The sequence below is a fragment of the Phascolarctos cinereus genome, unplaced genomic scaffold, assembly GCF_003287225.1.
Source record: "Phascolarctos cinereus isolate Bilbo 61053 unplaced genomic scaffold, phaCin_HiC Scaffold_1;HRSCAF=81, whole genome shotgun sequence".
NCBI lineage: Eukaryota > Metazoa > Chordata > Mammalia > Diprotodontia > Phascolarctidae > Phascolarctos > Phascolarctos cinereus.
Genome location: NW_027555514.1, coordinates 24,674,994 through 24,696,174, shown reverse-complemented (window position 1 = coordinate 24,696,174; position 21,181 = coordinate 24,674,994). Strand labels below are relative to the sequence as shown.

Here is a 21,181-nt window from a genome sequence, read left to right as displayed (position 1 = left end):
CCCTAAGCCAATTTTTCATCCCCACCTCGACCTCCATTCCCTCCCTACCCTCAGTTGTTTTACTGGCCATCACCCATTCAATGGTTGTACATTCATTCTTTCTCTACCTCGACACCTTTGTATACCATTTCAATGTTATGCCATTTTCTACTCCTGAATCCTTGTCAACCATCTTTCATTACCAAAGCTTTAGGCTACTCCCACTATTTGACCATTTCATTCCTTTTCATGTGCTGCTGTTTAAAGCAAGAAAAAACACCATGAAATTGTGCTGACTCAGCCCACTACAAATTTGTCTTACATCCTCTGTGACTTGGCCCCTCATTGCAGCTAGGCAATCCTTTTGCTGTTATTTGGTCATGTGACCCCATTTGGAGTTTTCTTAGCAAAGATACTGTGGTGATTTGCCATTTCCTTCTTCAGCTCATTTTACAGATGAGGAAACTGAGGCAAACAGGGTTAAATGACTTGCCCAGGGTCATGCAGCTAGTAAGTGTCTGAGGCTGAATTTAAACTCAAGTCTTCCTGACTCCAGGCCCAGCGCTCCATCCATTGCTCTGTTTAGATGCCCTGGCAATCCTTTTGTACCTCACTGATTGATTTGCTGTCTACTCACCCACAGGAGCTTTTCCCATCCTAGCATCAGACTTCATTATGAAACTGAAGCTGCTTTCTCCAAAGTTACCAATGATCTCTTAATGGTAAAATGCAATGGCCGTCTCTCAGTCCTTCTTCTTGACCTCTCAGAAGCTTTTGACACTGTTGAGCCCCCTCTTCTCTTGACAGTATCATCACTCCTGGTGTCCCTAGGACTGTTCTCATTCAGTCCTCTTCCGACTTGCTTTCCTTCTCAGTCTCCTTTGCTGGATCTTCATCCAGGGCAGGCCCCTAACTTTGGGTATCCCTCAAGACTCTGTCTAGGGACCCCTCTTCTTTTTGCTTCGTGTTATCTCCCTTGGTTGTCTTCTGAATTCCAATGGGTTCCATTATCATCTCAATGCAGATGATTCTCAAGTGTATACATCCAACCCTAGGCATTCTCCTGACTTCTAGTCTTGCATCTCTAACTGCCTTTTGGACATCTTGAATTGGATATTCCATAGATATTTCAAACTCAAAATAGTTCAGAATAGAACTTATTTTGTTTCCCCCCAAACTTCTCAGTTGCCCAACATTCTTGTTACTGAGGAAGGCATCACCATCCTCTCAGACACCGAGGCTTGAAAGCTCAGGGTCATCTTCAACTCTTTACTGATGCTAACCCCAAGTAGCCCATGTGTTTTCAAATCTGGCCTTTTTTTAAATCTTCATAACTCTCATACAACTGCCACTTTTGTATGTATCCCTAATTAATCTCCCAATGTCCGTTCTCTTTCTACTCCAGTCCTTCTTCCTGTCAGCTGCCACCACTTTCAGCCGAAGTTTCCTCATTTGTAAAGTGAAGAGGTTTGACTCAGTGGCCTCAAAGGCCCCTTCCAACTCTAAATCTGTGATCCTGATAATTATGTGGTTGAGTCAAAGAAGATATTAAAGGGAAACCCCCAACTCTGTACCCCATTTAGAGTAGGCCCACCTACATTATGTGAGTCATGTTGTAAGCTGGGCTGGCTTTGGGCCACATGTTTTGGAGCCAGACAATTTTCATTTTATCAATGCACAGAGCCCACCAAGCCCACCAGGAAGACTACCGTTAGCCATGCTGAAAAACAAACAAACAAACAAAGAAGGCTATTTTTTTTGCCAGTTTTTAATTTTTCCATTTGTCTTCTTGGAGAAAAAGAGTAGATTTCAGAAGTTCCTCCAAACAAAACAAAACAAAACTCCATTTCCTTAGAAAAGAATTTCAAATTCAATTAAGAAGAATTAAATAAATTTAAAAAAAAACAGGAATGACAACGTGTGCCTATTCTAAACCTAAAGAAAATTTGGACAGTTATAAAAAAGTTGTAATGTTCATTTTCAATTCATGAAAGTGGGCTGCACTGGCAGGGAGCAGGAGAGTTTCCCCAAGACAGCCCTGCCCTGGCAGAGGCACTTACTGGGAACCAGAATAGTGCAGTGGAAAGAGAGCTAGGTATGGAGTCAAGAGACTTGGGTCATACCCCAGCCTTGCCCTTTGTTAGCTGTGTGAACTTGTTCGAGTCTTACCCTGGCTGAGACTCAGTTTCCTCATTTATAAAATAAGGAAGTTTAACTAGACAGCCTCTGAGGTCCCATTTCACTTTGTCTATGAACCTAATAGTCACTGAGCTCATCTGGACCTCACTTTCCTCTTCTGTAAAATAAGGAAGTTTTACTCAATGAGCTCTAAGTCTAGGGCCCTAGTAGTCAGTCTCTCTAGGCCTCTGCTTCGTCATATGTAAAGTGAAGGGGCCCTCTTCACGCCACCTATGATCCAGATAGTAATTGAACATCTTCAGACCTCCATTTCCACATGTTCACAATGAAAGTGTTGGAGCAGATTGTCCGGGAGGCGCCTATCTCCAGACCTAAGAGCCCGATAGATACTTACCTCACCTCTCTAGGTCTCAGTTTCCTCATCTGTAAAATCGGAAGTCTTTCTGTCTCAAAGTTTTTGAGCCAAGTAGTCATTTCCTCATGTACAAAAGGAGGGGGTTGAAGAAAAGGATCTCTGAGGTCTCTTTAAACAGTAAATCCTTTAACCTAATAGTCGCTTAACCTTTCTGGGCCTGTTCAGTCATCTGAATAATGGCAGAGTTGGATTGGATGGCCTGTGAGGTCTCTCTTGCCTCTCGATCCATGACTATAATAATCCTTATCTTCTCTGGGCCTTGGTTTCCTCTTCTGTCAAAGAAAAGGTTGGGTGTGGTGTCCTCTGATATCCCCGCCAGCTCTAAATCTGGGATGTGTTATCTCTGAGGGTGCAATGTTAATTCAGGACCTTTGTTAAGTCTGTACCTTGTGACTCTCTGTGTGGTTACCCTGACCTTAGAAGCAGAACTCAGGTTTTGCCATGCTAATTAGACTAAAGTCCTTGAATCATCATCATCATCATCAATCATCGTCGTTGTTGTTGTTGTTGTTGTTATTATTATTATCTCAGGTGCAAAAGACCTTCCCCTCTAGCCACTAAGAGTGGAAGCTGGATCCTAGTAGAGAAGAGCTCTGTCATATTATTACCTTTTCCTAGGACTCTCCAATCCTTTTAAATTAATCATTTTCTTGGCACTTTTTCTTCATAAATGGTTCAATGTATGTTAAATAGATTTTAAAAGTTTTCTCCTGATCATACAGATTAAGGATTGCATTTTTTCAAAGTGATGAACATGGGCTAGGCCTCCCGAACAGAGATAAGAAGGGGTGAGAACACCAGTTGAAACAAGGGCTGGTTTATGAGGCAGAAAAGAACATCACTGAAGCTACATCTCTCTCTCTTGGCATGTCAATATAGATGTAATAAACTTCCCATAATCTCATTAGGGGTGGAGGTTATGAGGGTGTGTGAGCAAAAATTCTGACCTAAAAGCCCTGATGAGGAATTAATCATAGAAGGAAAATTATCTTAAATCAGAGGAAGGAGAGAGAAGGGGAGGTTGATGATTTGGGCATGATAATAAGATTTTTAAAAATCTGTTTTCTCTTCTTCCCAACTATATCCAGCCTGGCATGGCATTGACCTATGACCCCACAGCTGCTATACAGAATGGGTAAGTAGTGCCACATTTTCTGTTTTAAAATAATTTTTACTGATGTTTTCTATGATGTTTTAAAGCTCTCAAAATGTTATAAAGAAAAATATGTCAAAAACTTTTCTCTTCCATCTACCTCTGTTCACTCAAGGGTAGCAACAGGAAACCCTAGGCAAGACACTTCCCACTATTTTTGTTCTTTTCTTTCTTCCCTTAAAGTGTCCAAGATTCTAAATAATCTCTTATATCCCCTGATTTCATTATTTCCTAAGCCCATTAATCTTATACCATCTTTCTGAGTTGAAGCTGTGTGGGTAGGAATAGAGGATATGAAAAAGGGAATATCTAAGCTGAGAGGCATTTTCCATATAGATAACCAGTACTGACTGCTAATACCTTCATGGTCTTTCATGCAATCATTCTCAATTTATGTGCTAGACTTGGATTGAAGAAGACCTAAATTCAAATCCTTCCTTTGACACTTACTGGCTATAATATAGTTATATATAATATTATAACATATAATATAATATATGTAATATATACATATATACATATATATATATATATATATATATATATATATATATTATATATATAATTAACCCCTCTGTGCCTCAGTTTCTTCATCTATAAAATGGTGACAATAATAGCACCTCCTTCTCAGGGTTGTTATGGGGATCATATGAGCTAACATATTTAAAGTACTTTGCAAACTTAAAACACTATGCGAATGTTAACTATGTTTATTATTGTTATTGTTGTTGATATTATTATTATTAAATGCCCAGATTCCCCTAGTTGTTGTTGTTTTGAATGCTTCTTTTTCTTTATTCTGCCACTTTACTGAGAACCAAAGATTTATTTGTAATTTAGAGGGCTATGACAAATGAGTTAGCTTTATAATTACAGATGATATTATCGATACAATTAAACTTTCTCTGCTAGTCTTATCCTTCCTAGGGACTTATAATAGTCCTGTACTTTTCAGAAGCCAGAATGGAAGGAATGCCTTAAGAGGGCAAAGAGAAATGGTTCCTATGGATATTGAAACACCAGGAAGAGTGATAGGGAAAATAAAACCAGTCCCATTAAGGGAGACAGCAATAGTATGGTGGACAGAACACCAGAGTTGAAGTCACATGAGCTGGATTTGAGTATCAGCCAACTCTGTGACCAAAAGCAAGTCACCTTTCCTCTCTGAGACCCAGTTCAAATCTAAAATGAGAGGGCTGGCCTGGGAGGTGCCTTCTAGCTCTAGCACTTTTGAGATTGTGTGAGTGAAAGTGAATGATGCTTATTCATTCATTCACCAAGTACTCACCAAAGGCTTCTTCGGGTAAGGTACTGGGCTTGGAGTAATGGACATTTCAGAATATAGGATGCAGAAATATAGTTTTGTGGCCCCGGGGAGCTTCCAATTTACTTGTGGACACAAGCACACAAATAACCACCATGTAAGGTGGCAGGTGACAAGCGCTGGAGGAAGTAATGCTTTGGGAATTAATTTTGAGAAGTAGCTTAAGTTATAGCTAAAGTGACTTTGAGAGGTATGAGGGAAGGGAGGCTAGGGTTGGTCCTTGAAAGATGGATAAAAACGATAGGAGTTAAGACTCCAAGCAACAAACAATGGTGCCTGGAGAGGTATGATAGTCAGAATGCAACATTGTATATTTAGGATAATAGATAAAGAAATCTGGCTAGAGCACAAGATTTATAAACAGTAGGACTTAATGTAGTTGGAGTTAATATCAACTGCAGTTAATGCCAGTAGGATTAGTGTCAATTGACTAGCATTTATTAAGCACCTACTGTATGCCAGGCACTATGCTCAGTACTTTGCAACTATATCTCATTTGATCCCCACAACAATCCTGGCAGGAAGGTGCTATGATTATCCCCATTTAGTTGGGGGAAACTGAGGTTAGGGTCACACAGTCTTTAAGTATCTGAGGCCAGATTTGAATCCAGGTTTTCCTGACTCCAGGCCTAGCACTCTATTCACCAAAGCCACCTAGCTGACCAAATGTACTAAAAGTAAGGAGGATTAGAAAAGGCTTCCATTAGAAAGTGGGATGTCAGGTGAAGAAGGTAAAGAAAGCCAGGGAGGGCAAAAAATGGAGATAAGGAGAGAGAGCCTCATAGACATGGGGGATAGCCATCAAACACACCCAAAGTCAGGAGATAGAGGGTTTGTGTGAGAAACAGCAAGGAGCCCTGTGTTGCTGAATTATGAAGTAGGAGATAGGGATAGGTAAGATTTAAGAAGAATGGAAAGGTGTGGGGGGAGAGGGAGGGGAAAGTAAGGAAGGACTTTGAACACTAACCAGAGGATTTGATGCTGGAGGTGATAGGGAGCCCGGGGGTTGATTGTTTGGCGGTGGGGGGAATGACTTGGTCTCCTCTGAAGGGAGATCACTGTGACAGCTGATTGAAGGATTATAATGAGAAGAGAGGCCAACTTACCAACAGGCCATTACAATAGTCCAGGTGTGAGGTGATAAGGGCCTGAACCAGGGTGGGGGCAGGGTCAGAAGAGAGAAGGGCACATACGTGAGAGATGTTATAAAGGTGAAATCTATGGGACTCAGCTGTAAGTGGATCCTTTGCCATGTTAGTTATTTACAATGGGCTTATTCTTGAGCAAGAACCCAAGACTGAGCAGCCTCCCTGTGTACACAGTGTCTCTACCATCTGAGGTGTTTTATATGGGCGTTTGATGTTAGGCAACAGAGAAAGCTTTCTCTTAGAATGCTAGCTCTAAGTCCCATGTTAAGGATACTTTGGAATTACAGTAAAAGTGACGGATGCGTCATTAATACTGGGCTGTTGTGTTACCCTGAGGTTAGTATTCATGAGGCTGATTTTTACAATATTGCCTGTGGACATGAGACAGGAACCCAGGATGTTTATTTCCATGTGTAACTACCATTTAGTACAGTTTCTTTGCCAGAGGAGACATTCTACCCTGGGGTTATTGACATATTCATGTTATTTTTATTGTCAGTGCAATAAGATTTTACCATATTGCTACCGACTGCCAAATCCCCCAAAGATAACATTTCTGTCCACAAAGTAATGTTCTATTAGGGACCTCAGCTTGGAGTCTGTGGATTTCTGGAGGGCAGCCTTCCTAAATTCCAGGGAACCAAGGCACTTTTTGTATTTCCTTGACATTCAGAGTTCCCCAAAGAAGCCCTTACAATCTTCGGAGCTACATGTTCTAGTTACGTCTGATACCTTAGCATTAAGCATTCTATGTAACAGATGGGTAGGTGCTAGGTGGGTAGGGAACGGTGCAGATGGCTAGTATGCAGGACTAAGTTCTGGATTTGTAGTGAGGAAGACCTGAATACATATCCTGCCTCAGGCACCTCCTAGCTGTGTGACACTGGGCAACAGACATGAGCTCTCTTTGCCCAAATTTCTTCATCTTTGAAATGGAAATAGTAAGAGCACCTACCCACCAGGTTGTTAAGAAGATCAAATGAGATCCCATGTGTAAAGTGATATATAAATGTTAGCTATAGATAGAGCTATCTACTGCTATGGCGAGGCATCATAGCGGAAAGATAGAGAGCTGGTCCAAGAATCAATTATTCCATGGTTCAAAACCTATGAAACAATTGATTCTGTGACCCTGGCCGAGTCATTCAACATCTATGTCCCTCAGACTCAATTCAGTGAAAAGATCACTAGCTCTGGAATCAGAGTTACTCGGTTCTAATCCTGGTGCTTACTACCAAGGTGATGTTGGACAAATCACTTAACCTTGTTCAGACTCAGTTTCCTCACCTGTAAAATGGGGGGATGGTACAAAATGGCCTGTGAGATTCCTTGCTGCTCACGATCTTTGACCTTCTGGATTTTCCTAGTGGCATGGGTTCCCATCTGCTTTGGGGAGGAGTCGCTACACCAGGAAGCTGACAAAAAGCATAAAAAACTCTGTGCATTTGTGGATGTCAGGGGAGAAAAACGTCTTCCTGGAGAACCCAGCCATTGAGTGCCAAGTAGGATTCAGCCTCAGCTCCCAGTAATAGTATCTGCAAGGCACATTAAGTACTTCCCCATCCAAAAAGATAGCATCCTGCATTCCCACTTACACTGGCTTGGTTGTTTGAGGTAAAGAGTTTCGTCAGTCTTCTCTCTATCCCATCCCATGAAGCAAGGGGCCATGTGCTTTCAGAGTTTTATCAGTGTTGGTGGATAATTTTTCATTTGATACCTGTGTGAAAGTGCTTTCAAAAGCGTGACGGATAAATGGTGTGGGCACAGGGGAATGGAGAGAGATTGAGGAACCCATTTTTTCCACAGCCTCACAGAAGTCTGCTTCTGTTTATTTTCTTCAGATAACTCGCCTACTAAGCTGCTGATGAAATAGCTGTCCTTCATGCCTTGGCTTAAGCAAGCATTTCCTGAAAATTTGGCTAGTGTATGTTTGGACTTAGGAAGGGCTTATTTCCAAGACCTGGAATTAGAGGATCAAGATAGTGCAGTGAGTTGCTTCACCCCACTATGTTTTTCCATCTAAATGACTCTTTTGCCTCGGAGTGGCAATGTTTGAACTTTCCAGAGAGTGTGGAATGCCATTACTTGTCTGATGGATAGGATTAGAGCAAAGAGAACAAAAATGCATTAACGTTTCTCTCCAGGGTTCCCTTTCCTAGTATCATTTTACTGCTATGCTTTATTTATGTTTCTGTTATCGAGTTTCCCCACAGAATTTCCTGTAAACTCTGCCTGTCAATCTGTTCCTGACGGCTTTCATTTCTGAGACACCAATTGGTGCATTTTACAAAATAGACCATCCAAGGTGAAATATGATTAGTGATTGGCTTAGCAATGAATGACCTTATCTCAGGAGCAGCAGGGGATTTGACCCAGACAAAAGCCTCTGGGCCCAGCTTGAGGCAAGCGGGAAGTGTTTGGTATATGGACAAGGTCATCCCTGGGAGCAAGTCACCTGCCATGAAACAAAGCACATTGTAACATTCCTTGCCTCCTAAGTAATATGTCAAGTACATTACCAAAGAGGATGGTATAAATTCAAGTTTTGTTTTGTTTTGTTTTCTGAAGCAAAGGGTTGTGTTTCTTGAACCGTTTTAACACATGATATGCAAGGAATTTACCCCTAACAAGCCATGGGAGGCCCCATGATATAAGGCAAAGTGAGATGAATTTACAAAATGAGGCGTTTAGACTAGCTGACTACTTATATCACTGTTGGCACTAAATCTACGATACTATAATTCTTGCATTAGTCAATAAGTGTATGTGAGCTCCTCTGTGCCTAGCACTGTGCTACAAGAGCTGCCTAAAGACCACCAAGTAGTACAGTAGATAGAGTGGTGGACATGGAGTTAGGAAGATCTGAATTTGAATCCTGACCGGATATTTACTACCTGTTTGGCCTTGGGCAAGTCAGTTAACCTCTGTACCTCAGTTTCTTCATTTGCAAAATGGCCTGTAAGGTCCCTTCTAGCAATAAATCCATGGTTCTGTGGCCTTTGTTCCCTTTACTGGGTGCCTCCTTGTGCTGCTTACCCTCTCTCATTTCCGATAGGGCAGGGTAGGGAAAAGAGAGCCTCTGCCTTTAGGGAATGATTCTATCTCCTTTTCCCAAGTTCCCTGTTCTCCTTCTTTATCCTCCTCCTCTACATAAGCCCCTTCCTTTCCAGCCCTCAGGTTGTTTTGACTGACCTACTTTGGGCTCTCACTGAAACAGAGGCATTAAAGAAGACTCATTTTAAATTCCACCAGTTTGAGAGCTTCCTAAAGGCTCAGACCACTCACTAAGGGAAAACGAAGGCAGAAAGCCCTTGCTGAGTGGCTGTTTTCTCTGACTATAGCTAATTTCCTTTTCCCAGGGCTATTGCTTAATGTGGGATGGAGTGGACCCTCTCTACCAGGTAGTCAGAAGCATCAACACCCCTGCTATTTATTAAGGCATGATCTAGCTCTGCTTTTGGCCACTCCCCTTCCACATTCTTCCTTAGAAAAATTCAAAGACTTTTCTAGACACCAAAGCTCAATTTTTCAGTGACTAGAGAGACTTGTAAGTATAATGGCTATTTATAAGAGAGGTATAAGGCCTGGACTTGTGATTTCATTAATATAGGGCACTCCCAAGTGAGGGAATTTTCTCTGTCAACACAGTTTGGCCACCTCTCTGTTACTTATAAGCTTTGATAACTGCCTGGGGTATTGGGAAGTTAAGTGACTTGGCCAGAGCAACACAGTCGTAGGAATGACTTGAAATGAATTATGCCTATTACTGAAGCCAGGTCTTTAACCAGGCCATACTGTTTTTTTGTATCATTAAAATCTGATATTTCCATAACATTTAAAGGTTGCAAACCACTTAAAACCCATTGATGAGGACTGAGATCTAGACCCCAAAAAGGAAAAACCCTGGACTTTCCTATATGGCCAAATCTCTGGCATTCCCCTGAGGCTATAATCCCATCAACTGGCCTTTCATTGTGGCTATGCCCAATCTGTTACTCTTAACCTAGCCTAGACCTCCCTATGGCACCCCCCACACACTTCCCACCTTTAATCCTATCTAGGCTCCATTCTCCCTTGTCCACCCCTGGAGTTCTATTACCCCATAGATTACTTGGCCACTCCTAGATCCCTCCCGTAGTCTTTCTGTATATAAGGTCCATCTCATCTCCATTAAGATGCTGGGATTCTTCTAATCTAGCCACTACTCAGATTTTCACAATCTAGCTAACAGCCTGTAGATGCTTGGATATCTTAAGAGTCTAACTAATATGGCAAATCTTTAATAAACCTTGTTTTTGTCTGAAGGAAGGGTTGGGTCAAATTCTTTCAGGCAGGACCCGTGTTTCCTAATTTTGGGATTCCAGGACCCCTAATCTCTAGACCTCGTCACCATCATCTTGTCTGCACCTTACAACAGCCCTGTTGGGAAGGTGTTATTATTATTCCCATTCTGCATCTAGGAAAACTGAGGCTCACAATGTTAGGTGACTTGCCTGTAATCACATGCGAATGTTAAAGGCAGGATTTAAATTTGGATGTTCTTGGCTCAAGGGTCAGCCAACTATCCACTATATAAGTGATGCCCCCCCTTTATAAAACAGAAATGCATTCATTCAACACTCAGTGCCCCACATGGCATGCCCACATCAAAGAAGGTACTGTGCTCTATGAGCAAAGCAGAATTGCAGTAGCTCAAAAGAAAAGTGAGATATACAAATTTAGGGATACCTTCACTCCAAATGTCCACATGGACTATTTGTGCCTGACTTGTGGTAGAGCCTTCTGAGTTCACATTAGTCTGATCAGCCACATTGGACACATCGTACCTTGGCCCCAGTGTAGTGATGTCATTTTGGTCTTCTTCGAGAACGAAGGACAACAACCACTGAATGCCTGCTATGTATGGAAATCTGTGGTGGGGAGTGAGGAGAGGATTAGAAAGTGCAGCTAAGACATCGTCCCTGTCTTGATGGAGGTTACCATCTAATAGGGGGGAAGCTCTAATAGTGAAGAATTGTAAGGCGAATGGTAGACAAGTATCATAGGAGGTTTCCTAAGTTTAAGATAAGATTTTTAAGAAGAGAAAAGTATACCACCTCCCAGGGTAGCTGTGAGGTTCAGATGAGATCTTAATTATAAAGTATTTAGCACCATGCCTGGCACAGAGTCGGCACCATATAAGTGGTGTTGTTATTATTACAAAGCAAAGTGCTATGAGAAGTCCAGGGAAGCAAGTTGTTATTGGCCAAGAAAGCAGGAAGGTTTCATAGGAGAGATGATATTTCATTGGAGCTTTGAAGGTTGGGTAGGGATTTGAGAGACAGAGATAGAAACACAGAGACAAAACCAGAGAAGGGGGAAGGAGGAGATAGAGAATGGGTACATTTATTCAACTTTTACCTATGCCAGGCACTGTGCTAAGCAAACAAGTCAGACAGTTCTTGCCCTTGAGGGGCTTCCATTTTAATGGAGGAAAATAAGGCATAGGGAGTGTTAGAAAGCAAGAGAAGGCACACACACACACCCTTCCTAGTGCGCGCACACGCACATACACACACACACACACACACACACACACACACACACAGGCATGATGAGAAGACTGCCTCAAAGAGATGGCATGGCCCCAGCAAAATCAGGTAAAAGCTGCCCCATGACCGCTGGGAGACCTAGGGGCAGAGCTCAAGATTCCACTTGGAGGGAGATAAGGATGATGACCAGAGTGTGGTGGTTACCAGGAAGGAAAAGATGAAGAAAGTTATTCCATAGGGAACAGTATGAACTAAAATAGGATGTGAGACAGTGTAGTGCACCTCTATTTTGACTATAGCACTGAGCATGTGGAGGGGGATTCATAGATAATAATAATAAAACTGGAAAGGTAGGATGGTGGCAAGTTACCATACTGGAGTCCCATTGTTGCGAAAATAGTTTGGAGAGGAGTCACAGAGAAAGGTGCAGAAGTGACCTTAGTGGCAGCACCTGACAACATCAACAGGGATTGGGCAGATGGGGGGGAGGGCAGCAGAGCTTAGGTTTATATGGCACTTCAAGATTTACAGAGTGCTTTATGTGTTATCCCATTTGATTTAATACAGGAAGAGTTGACTTTTTTCTCCTCTCCACCTTCTGGTGGGAGAGCACAATAAACTAATCCAATCCAATACTGAGCCATAGGGATACAAAAAGAAAGAGTCCCTGCCCTCAAGGAGTTTACAATCTAAAGGGAGACATTACACAGAAGGAATCTGGAAAGGGGTGGGAGGAATACAGGCAGGCAGAGCAGCAGATACAGAGTGGAGCAACCCAGGCAGAGCCTAGGTTCTGCCCCCCTCTAAAGGAAAGCATTGGGAGGACTCTATCCTCCAATCTTCTGATCAGAGGGGAGAGGAGACTAAAGCAGGTGGTGTCAGGGCTTCAGTCAGCAGCATGGTGATGAGATTAGATCTGATGAGTTTCTTCTGGGAGGGGCATCTTCTTCCACGGAGTGGGAAACAGGCTGAGCAACTTTCTCTTGCTTTGGGGGGCCTGTTGTCATTGATTTCTGCTTAAAAAATCAATTCCCAGAGTCCCTTGGCTTTTTTTAAAAATTAATTAAAGACGACGTTATTCTCTGATTCTGGTGAGATTTTTGAAGATCAAGGTTTCCAAAGGACCCAAGTATTCTCTTCCTGCAGCTAATGGCTCCACACCTTTCCACACTCAGTACCTGGTACCTGGTACCTGAGGTTTGCGACGAGGAAGCCAGGGCAGGGGATGGGGCCCAGCAGTGCAGGTGGCTCAGGAATCTTCCTCTGTTCTTTCTGTTCGCAGATTTTATTCTCCACCGTACAGTATTGCAACAAACCGCATGATTCCCCAGACATCTCTCACGCCATTCATTGCTGCTTCCCCCGTGTCCACATATCAGGTATGTCAGCCTCACTTGCATCTCCAGGGGGGTCTCACTGGATAAGAAGAAGAGGTTTCCAAATGGACAGAGACAGAATAAATAGAATAAGGAAACAAAACATGCAAGCATCCTTGTACACTTCAGTTACACCTTATCTCCCAAGCATGTATAGCAGTCCTCAACTACCAGCAGCCACAAATTCCTCCTTGGGCAAGGACTTCAAGTATAATTCCCATCTTTTTCATTTAGTTCTCCAAGTCTTCCTGTTTTTGCTTGTGTTCCATTTACACCCTCTAAAGATTCTCTTGTTTTAGATAGCATTTATTCCTTGTCTGTTATTATTTTATCATTCCTTTTATGTTTTTTCCAGCTGTGCCTTCACTGAATGTATCATCACAACAGTGCTTCCCCCATCCATAAAAACATTTTTGTCCATATTCTAATAAAAAATTACCAATTTTAGTATATGTTAAATGCCCTCGTGAGCTGAGGCGACAAAGAAGGGTGAATTTGCAGATGTGATCATAGATAGTATCTGGTATGGGATAAAACGTGAAACTGAACTTTACTTCCAACTCCCAGGTCCCAAAGATCACCAAATGTGAGACAATAACAGATTTTCCAACTTTCTCCCTACCAAAAGGAATTTGTGGCAGTGGATAAGAGGAGACATTTTGTAACAAGGTTGAGAGAAGGGACATGCATGTCTGAACCTGTTAAGTGATACATTCTTTCTGACTTCATGTTCAATGTTAACTTCAAGGTCAGAACATGCATGTACGTGACTTTTACAAGTTTTCTAGTACTCATACATATTTACAGGTGTGCATATTACCATTCATCAGCTGGTGGGGATGGGTGGGATGGGACATAAAGAGATTGTTTCTAGCCATTTTCCCCTTCACTCTATAACATGTCATCTCAACCTTCTCTTTGCCGTGGTTGCTCTGGTAAAAAGTATCGAATGGCTACTACCCCATTTCTTCAGAGTATGACTCAGTGTCCAATTGGTAGAAGGTCATTGCCAAACTCTCTTCTAACCTCCTACACTATTCTAAAATAGTAAACCAAGACCTCAGAGGTTCTAGGCATGGAAAGGTAAGGACATCTCACCACCTCTATACCCTGGACCAGGTGGTCCACCTGTTTAATTCTCAATATGTAGGTAAAATGAATTGCAAGTGGAAAACATTCCCCCTCAAGATTAAAAAAAAAAGTCCTTATTATCTTTTTCTTCCATGGTCCTAGATATCTGACTTATCTGTGCTTATCCTGTCCTCCTAACCTATGCTTATTTTCTAAACAGTCCTACCTGTCCTCCTAAGAACATCCATAGAATTCTAGGCTGGATGTCTGTGTTCTTTTTTACTGTGTGCCTGCACATGGGCATGTGTGTTCTGAAGACATGGAAGGGTGTTCACCCTGCACCCTCATTGATCTGTCCATGTGGTATAGCGAATTGCTCCCTAATTCAGTCAAGTCACCCTCCATCCTGACCTTCCTCCATCACATTCCAGCTTGTCTCGACTGTTAGACCATCAAATGCACAACCATTTTTTTTCCTATGACCCCACGCCCACTCTCCAGATCCAGTCTTGTTCATTATTTACAGAGCTTATATTCTCCATAAATTTTTGTGAGTGAATAGAGGAGCCTTTTACTGTCATTGCATGATCGTGGGGTGACTGTGCTTCTAATTGCCTTTCCTTGGGACCAAAGAGAATATATACAGGTGTAATGCAACTTTATTCTCTGTGAGCTGGACAACATTTAGTATTTTCGTTCTGAGGCTGGCCAAGACCATCCATGATGTACCCCAAGGGCTATGAGAAAATGGCTACAAAGAACTGGTCCCACCTGGGACCTTCCCTAAGTGGAATATAATCCCAGCTTCCTAGTCTCCAAAGAGAAAAGTAGCAATGTGTAATGTAGCACCAGTTGCTTCTACTGGTAGCTTTTTGTATCTACAGCACATTGAGCGCCTCTCCAGCATCAGTTCAATGTCAAAATGTCTTCTGTGCTTTTCTACATGACAATTTGCTCCTATAAACTGACTTACTTCACTGGTGCTACCCTCAGGGGTCCAAAAGGAAAAAAAGAATTTATACAGTGCATGTCGTCTCTATTGTTGGTGCTTCCTATTCTCATTATCATAAGAGAGAAATGAATATTTTGCCTAAATTCAGATTATGCCCAAGACTCTGTCACCCTGTGAAAAGCTAGCTGGTTCCTAACAACTAAATCTCCAGTTTCTGTGTGATTTCATCACATCAACCAAGTGCTAAAGAGGCTTTAAAAAAACAACAACACAGGAAGAAGATTCCTAATAGAGCCTGGATTGATAGATCAAGAAAAGAGAACCTGCCTCCCTTCTTTGGAGAGGTGGGGGATTATGGGTGTGGAGCATTGCACATCCTATCAGACTTAACTCTTTCCTGTCAGAAAGCCCATGGGAGAGCAGGCATTGGCCATGTCCCCCGAATGGGGCCGCCTTGAAAAAGCGATGGGAAATTGTGTCTCTCTGAGCTTTATGTTCCACAATGTGGCAGTTTTTCCTGACTCAGTTGCCAATCCAATTTGACATAGCCCTCCATCTGCCCGCCCATTCCCACCATGGAGAACAAGGGACCAACCAGTAGCCCTGATCATTTATGGCCTTTAGCAAAGGGCCAGGGCACATATGCCATCCCTTCTGGAGCCAAACAGTGTGTGCTTGCCCAGCTTCATGGGGAATATGCCACATGCCATTCTCCTCCTCCACAGGGTATCATTTAAACTCTCAGTGGCTCAGTTTCTATAAAATGAGGGGATTAAGCTAGATGACCCTGAAGGCCCCATCTAGCTCTGTGCCTTTGCTCCTATCATCAGGTCACCATCTGTAACTATAATCTTCTCCTCGACCTACAACATTTCTTCCCAACTGCTTTATAACATTTATCTAAGACCAGTGTCCTATAAGACCATAGCTATGCATTGAAATCGCCAAGTTCTCTCTGTGGTTTTCTTGTCCTAACAAATGCCATTTGCCACATAGGTCCAGAGCACTTCATGGATGCCTCACCCACCCTACGTTATGCAGCCAACAGTAAGTGGAGACTCAGTCACCTGAGGCTAAATATTTGTGTTATCCATGCGGCGGGTGTGTGTTTGGGATGCTTTGAGATTTTGAGGAGACCTTGTTTCTTCTTCCTCAGAAATGGGAGCCTCTGCCCCTGAAAGGCTCCCCAAAGCATTGACAATAATTATCATAATGAAGAAAAGTGTATTGGGTGAAAGCAGCTAGGGCCTCCTCACTTAAAGACTCCCACCTTCGAGGCATGGGCAGCTCCTGCTTGGTGCAGGAGCTCAGCCCAGCCCAGGGCTGATTCTCTTGGCTCAGAATCAGAAGAAAAAGAGGCATTTTTGGGTTGCTATTGCGGTTTTCACTTTCTCCCCTTGAGTGCCTTTGCTTCCGCAAACTTGATTTGAGGAGAAGAGGGGAGAATGGGAGGGACAGATTGTAAGCACCATGGGCCAAAGACGGTCTTTTCAAAGCAATGCCTTAGGCATGTACAGGAAGTGGGCACTCTTTTTGGATAGCCTAGCAGTGTCTCATCTGAGCTTTTATTGGTGTGTTTCTTTGAGAAAAGTAAATCAGCATTTCACACAAAATACACACACACATACACACATTCACATGATATCCAACTTCTCTGTCACTTTATCTCATCATTCCACTACTAAGAGACATTAAAAAAAAATCCCCAAAGAATCTAGATTGATGTTGTTTTATGATATCAACTCCTCCTCCAGGTCCTTCAAGCTGAGGATACAGAGATACAGGACAGGCAGATTTAGATAACAGCACACTCGTGAGAGGCAATGAATGGGATGTAGGGAAAAGGTCTGAGGGCCAGGAATCAAGAAACCAATCTCAGTTGGGCAAGTCATGTAAACTCCTTGCGCCTTGGTTGTCTCAGTAAAGGTTCTGTATGTATTTTTATGTTTGTAGAATGTCTCACCTGACAGAATGTAAGCTTCTTGAGGGCAAGATCTGTTTCATCATGTTTTTTTTTTTGGCTATGCAATCAGGGTTAAGTGATTTGCCCAGGGTCACACAGCTAATGAGTATAATGTGTCTGAGGCTAGATTTGAACTCAGGTCCTCGTGACTCCGGGGCTGGTGCTCTGTTCACTATGCAACCTAACTGCCCCTGTTTCATCATTTTCTTTGGATTCCTCAGGGCCTCACAAAGCGCGTGGTTCCATTATAGACACTTCCTAGTAAGGTATTAAGTGGTTGATTAAAGGAGAAAATACCTATCCTTTTCTACACCTCCTTGCCGTGAAGATGAAATAAGAAGTCTGTGAGCCCTTGGCAAAGTACAAGGTGCTACCCAGATGAAAAGTTTTTAGGGTTATTGTAAATAATGAAAAAGGGTAGCTAGATGGTACAGTGGATAGCATGTTGGGCCTGGAGTCAGGAAGATGCATCTTCCTAAGTTCAAATCTGGCCTCGGGCACTTATTAGCTGTATGATGCTGGGCAAGTCACTTCACTCTGTCTGCCTCAGTTTCCCCATCTGTAAAATGAGCTGGAGAAGGAAATGGCAAAGCACTCCATTAGCTCTGCCAAGAAAACCCCAAATGGGGGTCATGAAAAGTCAGACATGACTGAAATGACTGAACAATTAATAGTAAAAGGCTCGTGAAAGAAATAGATGATAAATGTGATGGTTGTTGTTGCTTGTTTCGTTTTTCAGACAAAGTGGGTTCAAATCCTGTCTCTGTCACTTGGTACGTATGTCAGCTCAAACAAGTCCAGCCTCTCCAGGCCCCAGTTTTTTCCTCTATGAAATAAAGAGGTCAAACTAGGTTCCATTAGTGTTCGAAATCTGTGATCCTAAATCAAAACAAGATGGCCCCAGCAGACACACATACACCCTTACATAGGAACCGTACGCTAAACACATTTGTAAATATCCTCTGAACTCCAAGTGTTTCAAGTCTCGTTGTCATATCTCAGCTTTTCCCAAGAGTGTAGAATCCATGATTAACTGCTACTTATGATGTTTTGTTATTATTGTTTGAGGGAGGTGGGGCCTCTCTGCTTTCACCAGTATGCAGTCCCAATTTGGAAGCTTCCCTGCACTAATGCATAGGAGCAAAACTTCTGTAAATGATAATCCTGGAGAATTTACTGGACACACCGAGAGGTGACTTACTCTTTCTTAAGCACTGGTTTCACCATGTCACTCCACCATTCAATGACCTCCATCTTTCTGGGCATTTTCCTTGGCTGCCCCCAGCCTGAATGCTCTCCCTCCTCATTTCTGCCTCTGGGCTTCCCTAGCTTCTTTCAGATCTCAGCTAAAACCTCACCTCCTACAGGAAGTCTTTCTCAATCCTTCTTAAGCCTAGTGTCTTCCCTCTGTTGATTAGCTCCAATTTATCCTGTATAAAATGTATATGTAGTCTCCCCCATTAGATTGTGATTTCCTCAAGAGCAGGGGATTATCTTTCACCTTTCTTTGTATCTCCAGCACTTCTTACGGTGCCTGGCACATAATAGGTGCTTATTAAATGTTTATTGACTGATTGACTTATGGTCACTCAGCTGGGATCTGTCAGAAGCAGAATTTTAACTCAGTCTGACTAACTCCCTACTTTCTAACTCCCAACCTTCAAATACTGTTTCATAAGGAAAAGCCTGCTCTCCTCACGATGGTTATGATCACTTGGTTTGACTTTTTAAAGGGATGAGATGTGCATAGCTTAAGCATGTGAAAATCTGGAATTGTATTATACTAACATCCCTGGGCTCCCTCTTCCTTGCATATTTTGGGGGCTCACTAGGTCTGTCTGGTTTGTGTCCTGGAAAAGCTTACCCATAAGCTACAAATTCCATTGACGAATCTCCATCCAAGTCCTGAGCTCCTTCCTCTCTGGTGTGCGCAGCCAGACCAATGTATAGCACCAAGTGGGCCCACACAGGAAAGAGGGCAAAAGTCCCGCCAACTCAGAAAAAGGAGACAGGCTTGGAGGAAAAAGATCCCTCCTGAGAAAATAACGTACCTCTCTCCAGAATCCTAATGAAAACGCCGTCCTTGGACTCATGTTAAATATCTTTTACTCACTGCCAACGGGAACACGCACTTTGGGCAAAATCTGAGTATTTTGCCAGATGTCAAAGTATATAAGCTTCACATGTGCTCTGGAGCTGTTGTGGGGTGGAGGGACTGAGTCATGTGCACATTTATTTCGACCCTCAGGACCTTGGAAATGTTTCCCAAGTCTATCCCCCTACAGATGCAGCTGCAGGTGTACCGGTGTTTTTCTTCACAAGCTCCCCCAACACCAGCCTCCATTTGTGTGTGGTTCCGTTTGTTCAGTCTTCCCCAAGGATCCTTCTAGCCAGGAGTCCAGGCCCTTTCTATCCTGAGATTGGATGGTGTGTCAGGTTGGAGCTGAGGCAGCTTAATTCGGAATCAAATTTTTGTGGTTGGGGTAGTTTTACTGCAAGGAGGAGCAGCTGGCCCACCCACCATTTGCTTATCTTTAAAGCAAGAATCCTGGGAAACTCAGTGGCTCAGTGGGCTAAACAGTAGAGTTGAATTCAGAGGCTGTTACCATGGGTGGACCGTGAACTTGGGTGCTGCCACTGCCCGATGGGTACATTGCTCCATTAACCTCATCTGACTGTTTTGAGTTTCCTCATCCATTAAGTGGGAGAGGCAAACGTTTGTGGAAGGACAAAATTCAGAAGATTACTCCTCTAACCTCAATAAAAACAGGAAGGCCAGAGAGGCCCCACCCCAAACCTCAAATACCAACTCCACAACAAGCCCCCATGAGCATACCATGCCATGAATTATTCAGAAAATTGAGCTCGTGTTCTAATGAAGAATGTGGAAAGTTTCCACATTCTTCCAAGGCGTCGTGGGGCACGAAGGGTGAGAATGAACCAGAGTTACAGCTGTTTGGTCCAATCCGTGTGCTTACATTCTCCCCCCAAATATGAACATGGTGAAGGCACAGATTCACTGGCTGTGCTCCCTAATTGTACCTTCCAACCTTGCTCATCCTCTAGTGTTAGGGTAATGACAAGGCTTCTAAGTCCCTCTTGCTTTCCCTGGAGAATCATTTAGCGTCAGCAAACTTAGGTGGCTCAGCAGCAAAGCTAGTGCCTAAAGAAACATTTCAGGGGTCTGTCGGATACCTCTACACTCCGATGATCCTGTACTGAACAGCCATGATTCTTCTCCCAGTGAAGCGGTTACAAAACTTACCTCTTCCTCACACTACCTCTGTGAGGGATTGGAATAGATGGGATCCACGTGACATATTTCTTTTATATGATTTTTCCCCTCTTATGTTTCTCCATCCTCCCATTTTCAGAATATACTTAAGAGTTTATATGTAGGGAGTGAGAGAGGCAGGGAGGACTCCACCCTTGGGCATGGAACCAGCAGTTCTGGTGTTAACCAAAGCTATTCCTGGGCTCTGCAGACATCAGGTGCCCTCAAAGCAGGAGGGAGAGCACGCTCCTTAATATACACTTTTCACATAAAAGAGGCCGTGGTTTGTCTTCTGATGAGCCAAGCAAAGGGTTAAGAAGGAGGAAGAAGCAGCAGCTCTGATGCCACTGACTTAGACTGACCAAAAGGGGACTAAATCAGTTTTAGTTCCATCCAGCTGGGAGGCGATGGGAATAAAAGGGAGATCCGAATGCCACTACCCAATGCTCATTCCGCTTCTCAATGAGCCACACATATTGCTAACCCTGTTTAAAAAGTGGTGAATAAAGGGTTATCTTTAAAACAACAACAGCAAGAGATAACACCTGTTGTTCTCCTCCAATGCTTCCCATCTCCTACTTCCCAGTCTAGGCAGCAAGGCGGTGCAATAGGTAGAACTCTGTGACGGGAGACAGGAAGACCTAAGTTCATATCTGAACTCAGACACTCACTAGCTAGCTGTATGACCTTGGGCAAGTCATTTATCCTCTGTATGCCTTAGTTTCCTCATCTGTAAATGTAAAACATTGTGCAAGGCACTGGGCTAAGCCCTGGAGATACAAAGAGGAAAAAGACAGTCCCTGACCTAATGAGGAAAATAATAACACTACACCATCTAAATACAAGTTATCATCAT

The 21,181-nt window shown here is 42.9% G+C and overlaps 1 protein-coding gene across 9 annotated transcripts in view; it reads left to right on the top strand.

Annotated features, from left to right (window-relative positions):
- The window catches only part of RBMS3 (RNA binding motif single stranded interacting protein 3), a 1,402,476-nt gene that overhangs the window by 1,258,351 nt on the left and 122,944 nt on the right, over positions 1-21,181 (top strand). For 8 of the 9 annotated variants that reach the window (XM_078151263.1, XM_078151264.1, XM_078151268.1 and 5 more), the window contains 3 exons: positions 3,622-3,668; positions 12,972-13,068; positions 16,085-16,135. In XM_078151263.1, coding sequence (XP_078007389.1) covers positions 3,622-3,668; positions 12,972-13,068; positions 16,085-16,135 — 195 coding nt within the window. Of the gene's footprint in view, positions 1-3,621; positions 3,669-12,971; positions 13,069-16,084; positions 16,136-17,790; positions 17,899-21,181 lie in introns of those variants that run through there. The other variant, XM_078151276.1, reaches the window with a different exon arrangement.